General features: G+C 38.0%; 1 protein-coding gene across 1 annotated transcript; it reads right to left on the bottom strand.

Moving 5' to 3' along the window:
- Nucleotides 1–2,099: 2,099 nt before the first annotated feature.
- Nucleotides 2,100–5,670, bottom strand: LOC105046856 (uncharacterized). Its single transcript, XM_010925592.2, has 3 exons — nt 5,065–5,670; nt 4,317–4,445; nt 2,100–4,188 (listed from the first exon to the last, which is right to left on the bottom strand). The coding sequence occupies exons 1-3, from the start codon at nt 5,485–5,487 to the stop codon at nt 2,611–2,613; spliced, it is 2,130 nt and encodes a 709-aa protein (XP_010923894.1). The 5' UTR covers nt 5,488–5,670; the 3' UTR covers nt 2,100–2,610.
- Between the last annotated feature and the right edge of the window lie 5,847 nt (nt 5,671–11,517).

Genomic DNA, 11,517 nt, shown 5'->3' with positions numbered 1-11,517 from the left:
CAGGGTTTCGCTGGAACCCTTGATGGCCAAAGCTATCGAATCTAAGAGGTAGCCATCCATGGCCCCATTCATGATCGAATCATGGTGGTTGGCTCTTCTCTCACCACCTCTCCCCCCTCCACTGCCATGCGGGAGACCAAGAAGTTTTCAGGTTGCAACGGTCTCTCCCCATCCTCCTCTAGCGGAAAACAACACTCATCTTCAACATGACCTAACCAGCCACATCGATAGCAAATGGCTGGCCCGTTCTCATTGACAAACGGCTATCAAAAAATCCTCTTGTGACCCCAAATCAAGATCCACGACTTTAAAGGTTCCATCAAGTGGAGCTCGATGCGGAATCTCACAAATCCGCTCTTCCAATACCGACCTATGAATTCGTCTGGCGCCACCAGCTTCCCTGCCTCTACCACGATCTCCCTCAGCATCTCAAGCCTGCAAAACTCCATGGGCAATTCCAACAACCAAACTCAAACCACTATTCTTCAGACCACGTTCACCTCTGGGATGAAATCAAGCACCCACAACTCGACCGTCAGGAATTGGTTGGTGAAAAACCACAGCCCGCCCAAAAGAACACCCTCTCATTTCGCCATAACTTGAAATCGAATGAGATGGTGGTCCTTCACCAGAGCAAAAGCTTTCGGATCATACAAAAATTTCCTCCGATCTTTGAATTCCATCATGATCCACTTCGATGGCACCCACCAACCAAGATTACAACCTAAGACAGAGACATCCTTCTATTGGGTCTGAGACTCTGCCATTCCCTTATAGAACTCGACTTTCTTAAAGTATTTTGAAGTTGCTCCAGCTCCACCAATGACATCTTATGCTCCATCCAACGAGATTGCCACAGCGGGCCCTGCACAGCATTAGCCCAAGTCCGCCGCCCGCACAACGTGTGGCTCGGGCAAAGATCGATCACTCTCGCTTCAACCTTTCCCCTTGTCAGCCATTGAACCACCAAAATGAAGTGCCCACTCACTGTTCAACTGAAAGCCCCAAAGACTGCACGATTTTAGCAAAACTGCACAATCACAAAAAGTGGAGCGCACTTGCTTCCCCTCTCTAATTGATAATCACACCACAGCTTCAGCAGTTTATGTCACTATGACACCATGTTTCAGCTGTGTCTAATATCAGGAGAACAGAGAGATGGACGACCAAACTTTGTTTGATTGACAGGCAAGTAAACTGGACTATTCACAAGCAAGTGGGTCTTGACCTATATATAATTCCTTGAAGCTTAAAGCATATGCTACCAAGAACTAAGGAAAAGGAAAAACATACGAAGGCAGAGAAGACACGAAGCCAGAGACGAATAGGAGATATGGTCTGCTGGCCAAGGTTTTCTCTTTCCTGCATAAGCTTTAACATTAAAAGAAAAAAGATAAAAAAGTAAGAACGTTCTCAACTTTTTTAAGAAATAAAAATAGAAAGAAAGAACAATAATTTACTTAATTTAGCATTCATGCCCTAACTATATCATTTGCTCAGCCAACAATTATGAATAATGTCTGCAGGCTAATTGAGAACAAATAATTCAAACAGACAGCTTGAAAATTCCAGATATAGAACATATGAGACAAAAAAGAAATATCAACAAGAATAACAAAAAAAAATTAATTCAATCAAATACTTATAACCACAACGCTTAAATCAAATAAATTTGAGGTAATGAAGCACTTCGCTGGCACTTTAAGATGTAATCAGGCATACGAACTATTACAGCCCTACTGTTTATCGAGTCAACCGGAGGACCTGGGAAAAAAATCACTCAGAACCTCCAAGACCTTGATAGAATAAGATGAAAATATTAATGTTTGATCCCTATGATATCATTGTTGATGAATTTAAAAAAATATATCCAATTCCAAGCAATTTTACATCAAGCATTGGCAAACAAAGCATTTCAACAAAGCAGCCTTATCAGACTCCAAACTTGGTTCCGCAGGAGGAAAAAAATAACATAACATAGAAATTAATCTTAATCTTGCAATCACGACTCATAGGCATCCTCAATATAAGACGGTGGATGGTGCAAGGCATATATGTGATGCTTTTCATAACTCCCATCACTACAGATCTGCTATCTGTTGGAGGGAAAAATAAAGGAAATTGTCTTCAGGCCATTGCCTGGGAAACATAAGATAAAATGGCGATTCCAAAAGAAAATTAATAATTGTTTCCAAGGATGTCACCACAGATCCTTCATGGTGTACTTGAGATGCATATACAGTATATTATAGATTTGATAAATGCTACAACTTTTTCTTGCTTCATCAGAAGATTTATGTCTCTACAGCTACCAAAACATTTGCCATTGTTGAGAAAATTAAGGGCTCATGAAACAAGATTACATAAAAAGGAGGAGGTTGTCTCTGCGGATTCTTACCAAATCTTGAGGACAGATAAAACGATAATCCAACAACCCACATCCTGCTCTCAGATTTCTGACTGACTTTGTTGCAGTTTACGTTGAAAACAGTAGCATCATTGGATGGACTGCCTAAACAAACCAACAAAGTCAGTACTTTGGATACTTCAATCCAGCCAGCCTAGTAAGATAACTACGACAGATAATTCGCTTGCAAAATGATGGTCATGCTAAATCTTTTGTTTAAGAACATGGCGCAGCTGAACCTTCTGGCTCTCCATCCTTGCCTCTAGAAGCTTTGCCTTCAAGCTGTGCTTCTGCATGCCTTTTGGCCATTCAATGCATCCTTTTATTCCTTGAGTTATATGAGGGTTTAATGAGTCAGGGGAGCTCCATTGCCCTGTACTAGGTGAGCTTAGACCCACTTCACCTGACTTTCTGTCAGGAGATAAAGTGGCATTAGATTTCCTACCATTTGACAGCCTTCCATTTGTCACCTCACATGAAATTTTCTTATAGTTTTCACTGTTGTTTGGACATGATGATCTCCACAGTCTAGATATAGAAGATGATTTCTTCCTGGACTGCCTTGTGGTTGCAGAACAAACCCCACTGATTTCATTATTTAACTTGCCATTATCTCCATTCTCATCCCAATCTGTTCCACTAACTGAAGCATTGCTTTCTCGATACATGCCATTCACAGATGGGTCGCTCCCTTCTGGTGAATTACTAGATCCTTGCTCCTCAACATGGCTGACTGTTTCCCAGCCACTATCATCTTCTATATCCCCATTGCCCTCAATTATGTCATTTGCATATCTCTTCATGGGTTTCTCCAGAAACACATCAGTCTCTGGGCTTACTGTGTGGACATTGGAGGCATGACTTGCAGGACTGTTTCCATAGCATTGCTCGATCTCCCTTTCATTAGTTTCTTCTCTTGGCAGGAGTTCCTCAAAGACAGAGAAAATGTCCTCTGAAGCAGGAGGCTGGTATGAAAAGACCTTAATGTCCTGAACCTTAATAGAGTTGGCTGCCTCTCTAAGCATCTCTGCTTCTTTCAGCTGTGCCATGTCTGGATAAGTACTGCTCTGTTTTTTGAGAAAACCCTCAAGATCATTTTGCAGCTTGCTTAGCTGAGAATACTTCTCCTCCAGTGTCAGCTTTGCATCTACCAACTTCATCTGTACCCTCTCTTCACGCCAAACCTCTGCCATCTGCAACATCCTCCTCTCTTCCTCGATTTCCTCACGAATCTTCATGGATTCCCTCTTCAGAGCTTCAATCTCCGCTTTATCTTCTCCAATCTCCTTTGCCAGCTCATCACACACCTCCTCCATAAGCTCTCGAGCCTTTCTTTCCTTTTCATAGTCTTGCAAGCATCGCTTTGCTGATAACTTAGCCTCAGCAAGTTCATTGACCAGCTTGGAACTCATGATCTCCATCCGCTGCCCATTTTTCCTCTCCCTGTTGAGGTCATCCTTCATGGCATCCATTACAGCTCTGATCTTCTCATGCTCCCGCTTTCGCCATGATGCTTTTTCCTCTGCAAGCTTCCTCAAGAAGTGATCGAGCTTTTTCTTCGCCGATCGCTTCTCAGCCTCAAGCTCAATAATACAGTTGCGAGCCTGCTCGAGCGCTGCCTGAAGAGCAGAAACAACAGAAACAGTAGTCACCTGCTGATCTTCGAGAAGCTTCAGGTGACCATAAAACCTGGAAACCCCATCAGATGCCTTCGGGCATCCATGGTCCCATTTAGTTGCTCTCTCCATTGCACAATTGGATAATGCAGCAGAAGCTTCATGCTGATTTCACAAACCAAACTAAGTAATCGATAATAAACATATAAAGAAAATGACCAACAATTGTTTGAAAATTAGCAGGTAATCATATTCTCCAAGAGAGAAGAGAGAGTCCATTAAATCAACAGTACCTTCTGAACAATGTCATTCTTTGGATCATGGATCGAAACGGGAGTAGACAGCTCATTCTTTGTGTTGGCATAGAGGCCTGTTACATTAGGATCACAGACATTGGGTACATGTAGATGCCCCAAATTAGGCTGCAAAAATGAAGAAGAAAAGCAAATTCATCAGCAGGAATTGTCCAACAATAAGGGGCAGATCACGCAGGAAAAGCATCAACATTAGGACCACTATTATCACCACCCAACCGCAGCAAACATCACTATCTTCGAACCAATGGTAGGGCCACAACGAAATACTTTTTGATCTTTGACGATTGAAGGTGACTAAAACGAATATACTAGCTACATTTAGGTCAGAGATCTCAAATTAGTTAAGAAGAAAGATCAATCCAATTGAATGGATAAGGAGCAATCAATCGTGTACATTAATAAATTAAAACATAAGTAGAAAACTGAAAATAAAAAGATCCAAGACAGACACTTCCTTGACATTTTAAGACAACAAATTCTAAATTTTGGTGACAATTCCTTTGTACATTGTACCTTCAAGATTAATGGGAAAACCCTCCAGATTTTGAAGGAAAAAATCAGGCATTTATGCACAAATAAATTTTTTCAAATAAAAACTAGCAGAGTGAAAGTGAGCTTTTAACATAAAAATGCAAACTTTCTAACAGATTCCGACCAAATCCCTCAATCTGAAACCCTAGAAGGAGCAACGGAAAAGCAAAAGGAACGGATCTTGAAGTCGTACCTCAAATCCTAGCCGACCTCCCCTCCGTTCGCCGCCACCGCGGCTAGCCTCCGGCAGCTGGAGCTGCCAGAGCCCAGCGGCAAGCTTCCTCACCGAGACCACAGGTGCCACCTCTCCGGCGGCTTTCCGGAGCTTCCTTCGGGCCTTCCCGCCAAGGAACTCCGACGGAGGCTCAGCGGAACGGTCCGCGTCGTCGAACTTCCATCGGAGGAGGGGAGTGGCGGGGCCGCTCCTCCTGCCGCCAGAGGCGGAACCGTCTTTCCTGAAGCGGGCTCCGGCGATGGCGCCGGGGAAAATGGGGGTCCTGGTGCGATGGCGCCGGCCGAGCTTCTGCGGCGGAGGCAGATCCGAGGCGGGGGGCGGCGTTAGGGTTTTGGAGGAGAGGATGGCGGGGTTGTACCTCCGGGATGCGGATGTCATCATGGCCCTATCTTCTCTGCCGCGATTCCGACACCATTGGAGGTGAGAAAGAGAGCAGAGAGAAGAAACGTTAGAGAGAGAGAGAGAGAGAGGAAGAGAGATGGAAGAAAGAGAGAGTTTGGAGGGATTTTGTCTGAAAGAGAGGAAAAGAAGGAGATACGTATGAGAGACAAGGGAGATGGTAGTCACCGTATTGACTGGGATCTAATGCTGGGTCTACTGGAGAGAAAAAATAGCAGGAGTGCCCCAAAATAAAATAAAATTAAAAAAAAAAAAAAGGTTTCCAAATAGATCCCTTATCTAAAGCATGAAGTAAGTTTTCTCCGTCGGCTTACTTTTTATGTAGGAGCTATTAAACTTGTATTCCAGCTATTTTGATGTTGATCTTTGGATATATTATATCATTATAAAATAATAATATGTATTCTATCAAGTTTAAATTAATAACACAATCTTATTTTAGTTTTGATTAAGGTAGTCCAAAAGATAAAATTTATTCTACCGACTGCTCCTCCCTGCTAAGTAGCAAGTGCTTTTTGACTTAAAAGTCACTTGAAGTTGCCTAACATGGCTTGATAGATCGTGATTATAGGGTCCAACACTATGTGATTTTTCATGATTAGAGTGTGATTCTTATTTTTATTAGATGATGACTTATTTGAGGGATGAATATTAGTGGTTAAAGTCTACATTGCAAATAGCTTAAATTGAAATATGTATGAATGTACATAGAGAGGCCAATATGCCGGCTAATTGGCCTGCTAGTAAGAGCCGTCCTCTAGTGCTATTTTTGGATGGGAAAGAATATATGACCCAGACATAATCAAAGAAAAAGAGAATTGTGTTAGATGATTGATAGTACTTTTTTCATCCATATTATTAATCAAATATTTGAACCATCGATAAATGCTGATGTCATCTTCCATTTTATATGTATCACCATCGTGTAAAATAGAAATTTTGGATCCCAATAATTGCTTCTCTATCACTGCTCATTTGAGTAATACATGGATAGCTTGAACATGGAAAGAACAATTAAATGAATTTTTTTGACTGTTATTTTGTAACATTGAGCAAGGATCCAACAAATTAAAAAGTTGCTATTTAAGGATAATTTCATCTGCATTGCTTAAAACTTCACTATATTTTATAAAAGAACACATATTTAACAACTCAATGTTATTTGCAAATAATTATGTAAAAAACTATCCTATTTGTGCTGCACAGCTAAGCGTAAGATGCTCTTTGATAAAGTTGAAATCATAAAAATCTGATTGTGCGGCAACGTGAAAAAAATATAATTTTACATCTTTATGATACTAATCTTTATAGGAGTGAATACATGTGATGCTTAGAGGTTAGATTAGAGAGGTATTATTGGGTAAGATGGGATGGTTCGGGTTGTGTATCTTTTACATGAAAGGATGATTAAGCTTTTTCTGCACCATCAACTATTCGGTCGTGCCTTGTACAACTCTCAAAGCATTTTAAAAGCTCTCTTCCATCTATCTTCACAGATCTCACACCAACCATCACACGATCCATGATGCATATCATTAAAAAAAAAAAAATCATTGTTTTTTTTGGTAACAAAAAAATATATTTTTTTTGATGTGAAAGATACAACCCGAAGCACATGGCGCCAAAAAAAATGCGGGTCCCGCGATTGCATGCAAGGCTGTCATGGTTCAATTTGGCTGTATGCGAATTTTAAGGTGTGGTGGTAGGAAAAAACAGCAGTTGCTGACCCGGTCTGGTCCAATGCGTCCACGATCATACATGTGGCATCATCAATGCCCACGTTATGTTTCAAATGTCCTTGGAAGTAATGATGGGAAAGAGAAAGGAGTTTCACGGCATCCGTTGGGTCCGTGAGGATACGTGTGACAGTGAGCCATGTCCATAGATACTGAACCGCGTTCAGGACTCATGTTCAAAAAACTCAGGTTTGGGTAATTGGGTTGGGTTGAGTTGGGTCCCTATAAAATCCAAGTAGAGTCCAAGTCTAAGGACTTGATTTAGCTTCCTGACTAATATTTGAGAGTTAAATTGGATTTATGGGAGCTTAGTTTTACCAAGTTTAATTTTCTAAGATCTAAATCCAACTTTATTGAGTTTGGTTCTCAATTTGGAACTCAAAAATACCTTGGGGCATGTGTAGGTTTCAATTGAATTAAGGAAAAAAAAGCTAATCAACCCACTTGCATTCCTATTTAATGAAATTAAGATTTTATGTTCCAATGAGATAGAGGGCATCCCGGCCATCCCATCTCATTTTTATGAGAAAATGAGATCATGATGGGATCGGGACTTCGAAACTCATTCATATAGGAAAAGAAGAAGAAAGAGGAAAGAAAGAACAGAAGATGAAAAAAGTGAAAAGTGAAAGAAAAGAAGAAGAAGCAAAATAAAAGAAAGGAAGGAATGGAGAAGAAAAAGAAAGAAAAAATGAAAGAGAAAGAAGAAGAAAAAGAAAAAAAAAAAGAAAGAGATGATGAAAAGAAAGGAAGATAGAAGAAAAAGAAAGAACAGAAGGAAAAAAAAAAGAAAAAAGAGGAGAAAAGAAGGGAAGAGAGATGGAAGAAGTGGAGAGAGAAAGTAGAGAGAGAATCTTCGTATCCTTCAGAAGAGGCAATCATGATCGAAATCATCAGAGGATATGTCAAGGTGCTCAATATGGATTAACTGTGATCAGATGCTATAAATTTTGGATAAGGGTAGAACTGGGATCCAACCTACTGCATAAATATTAAGGTGAATCCGAATTTCTCTGAAAAGATTATATCAGATTCAAAGTAAGGTTCATGGGTTAGATAGAGAGAGAAAGAGAGAGGGTAGAGAGAGAAAATCTTAGAGGAGAGAGATAAGAGAGAGAAAAAGAATTTTCTCTCTTTTTCTCTTTTTCTTTTCTTTTCTTTTCTTTCTTTCTTCTTTTTCTTTGGCCGAACAGGGGGGACCAGTGGTTTGTGGCTCTTGGTCGGAAGATCGATGATGGGCAGCGGCAATAGGTGGAGGTTCGGCAGCAGCAGCCGACGGTGGTGGGGCAAGAGATAGCTGGCGGTGAGGATCGTCCGATGAGAAATCAAGAAAGGGGCGTGGAAAAATAGGGCACCTGGGATTTTTCTTCGTTTTTTGGTCGTTGGCCATTTGTCGGTAGTTATGATCTCACTGTGGAGGATCATGGGGAGGCTAAGGGTTATGGTCCAGGGATGCGGCACCGCGGGCGGTGGTGTCAGTAGCCGAAAAGATGAGAAAAAGACTCAATTAAAACAGAGAAAAATAGAGCTTTGCTTTTTGGTGATGCTTCCAGTGAGTCCGACGGCTAATGGCCGTGTGCAATGGCATAGGAAGGAGGGGAAGAAAGAGAGAATGGAGGGGCGGGGCTTACCTCAAGCTCCGACAGTTTCTTCGGTGAGAAATTTAGGCAAACACGATGAGGGTGTACACAGCTTCAACAGAAGAAAAGAGAGAGAAAAAGGAGAGAGGAAGGCTGCTCGACGTTGATTGCTAAGGACGGGAAGGGAGAGATTTATAAGTTGGAGGGGAGGCCGAATCCTTCCTAGATTCGACTTCTCCTCTGATGATTTTGGATGGAAGAAGACTCCCGTTGGGAGTCTTCTTCGTTTTCTTTTTTTTCTTTTTTTTAGGTTGCTTTGAGATTCATGCGATAAAAAAAATCAGATTATCACATTCTATTCTCTTTAAAAAAAAATTCATCCTCGAAAATTGCTTGCTCTTTTTGATAAATAATTCGGATGAAAATTTTTTTATAAGTTAAGTCTTCATGAACTTACAATAGCTCATATCTACCGCATTATTCATATCAAAAACAAATTTCCTCAATAGGGAACATGAAAAACATTATGCACTTTAGACAATTCTAATAGCAAGGCTAGTTTGTAAAAAATATCTCTACTCTATCCAAGACTTCAAAAGACCCAACATATTATGGATTTAACTTGTCGTGCCTTCCAAACCTCATAACACCTTTCTATCTGTGAGATAATGAATTCCTTTGATCTCTTAATCTTTACTTAAAATACCATAATTCCTTACTCATGAAATTGTTTGCTTTTGATTATTTAATATGAAAATCATAATTGACTCTATCTATTCTTCATAAACATAGAAAAGTCTAGAGCATTAGATGCTCAAAATTCTTCTAACCATTGCTATAATAAAAGAACCAATTATTGAAGATAGTATTGCAACATCTAAACAAGTCCAAGAATCAATAATCTTGTCCTTTCATTTATTAATGGTGGCCTCTTTTATAAAAATTACATCTCCGTTCATATCACTTACTACATTAGTATTCTTAACTAGTTTTAGTATAATTCAACCATCATACTTCTATTATGCATTTTGATATGAACTCATCGAATTCTCCAAGACTATTAGAAGAATCCCAACAAAAGATCCAACCTTTCATTTTTTTTTAGATAGAACTAAAATAAAATTTTAAGTTTCTTTATCTTACTATTCCTCCAGCATGCCACATTAAAATTAAATCTTGATCCACTTTTTATATTTAAAATTATTGCATAAGCTTTCACCGCTCATCTAGAATTCAATATATCTAAAATTAATTTGGAGTAAGTTAATTCTAGATTTTTTGATAATTGGGATAATTTCAAACTAACCTTTCTTTATAAAATGATTAACTCAAATCTTCTACAAATTAGAAGATCTCAAGTCAATACCATTGTAAGTAGAATCAATTTGGTTATCTCTTATGGATAACTTTTTTCATCATGACTCTTACATCAATAAATAAATCGATATGAAATCTTATCACTTATTTATTAAAAACTCATATAAGTCTTTCAAAAATTTAATAATAGCAAGATACCTTAGATGAGCTCCAAAACCTAAACTTTGATTTGAAATAATCAATGTACTCCATTATCTTCAACACACTTAAGAAAGATCAAGTAATCTAATATAAAAGATGGTAATACAAATTATTAAAGATTTCACTAATATGTGCATGTCATCCAATCCACAAATAAACTAAATATATATATATATATTTTTTTTCTATAAATTTTATACATGATCCTCTTATAGGTTCAATGTTCGAAAAATATTTATTTTTTGTATGAGATAATTTTTTTTTAAAGTCATATCTTAAATAAATTTATTCTAATAAATTCAAAATTATAATGATCAAGTAATTAACATCAAAATTTGAAAAGCCATCATGATCTTCACCCATATCAAGTTTAGAACTTCGAAATCATTTAAATAATAATTGAACAAGTATACTCAATACAATATATCAATATATCCTATTTTATTCCAGAGTCAATATCTTTCATACTTAAGTCAAGCTTTATTTATTGAAATTCAAGATATAATTCATCCAATTCTTTACTACACATCACGTAGCACTTTTTACAAAAAAATTTTATTACCATGCCTATTGATCCGAAATACAAACTTTGAATTCTTTCTGCCACTTCTATCATATTTCTTGTGATCATAACCTTTATACTTAAATCTCACTTAAGTCATAATCCTTATTGATCATAATCTTAGCTCTAATATTATTTATATCATACCCTAGTCACTTAATCCACAGTTCTAAGTAATTATAACCTAGACTCTGATACCATAAAATGTCACATCCCAAATCTGAGACATAACACGATCATGCTACCAAAGGATGGGGCCCACGATAACACGAAGTCAATCAATCATAATCAGCTAAAATCCATCAAAAATAAATTATAATAAAAGATTTCATTCCATTATTCATCAAATAAATAAATCAATATTGATTCAAAGCGGCTAAATCCAGAAGATAATACTAAACTCAAGTCTTAAAATTCATAAAAAAATAACTACAAGTTTGTGATCATAAAATTATTGAAAAATATATCTCAAAGTCAATAGTTAGATGATTGTGCTCATCTTGTAAATTATATATAAATTTTTATTAATAAAAATTATTTAATATTTTTATTATAAATTGATCATTTTTGAACTCTTGTGTTGTAATGAAGTCCTTAGGATTATTATTAATCGACA

This window comes from Elaeis guineensis, chromosome 6 (assembly GCF_000442705.2).
Source record: "Elaeis guineensis isolate ETL-2024a chromosome 6, EG11, whole genome shotgun sequence".
Classification (NCBI taxonomy): domain Eukaryota; kingdom Viridiplantae; phylum Streptophyta; class Magnoliopsida; order Arecales; family Arecaceae; genus Elaeis; species Elaeis guineensis.
This window is presented reverse-complemented; position numbering and strand designations above follow the sequence as displayed.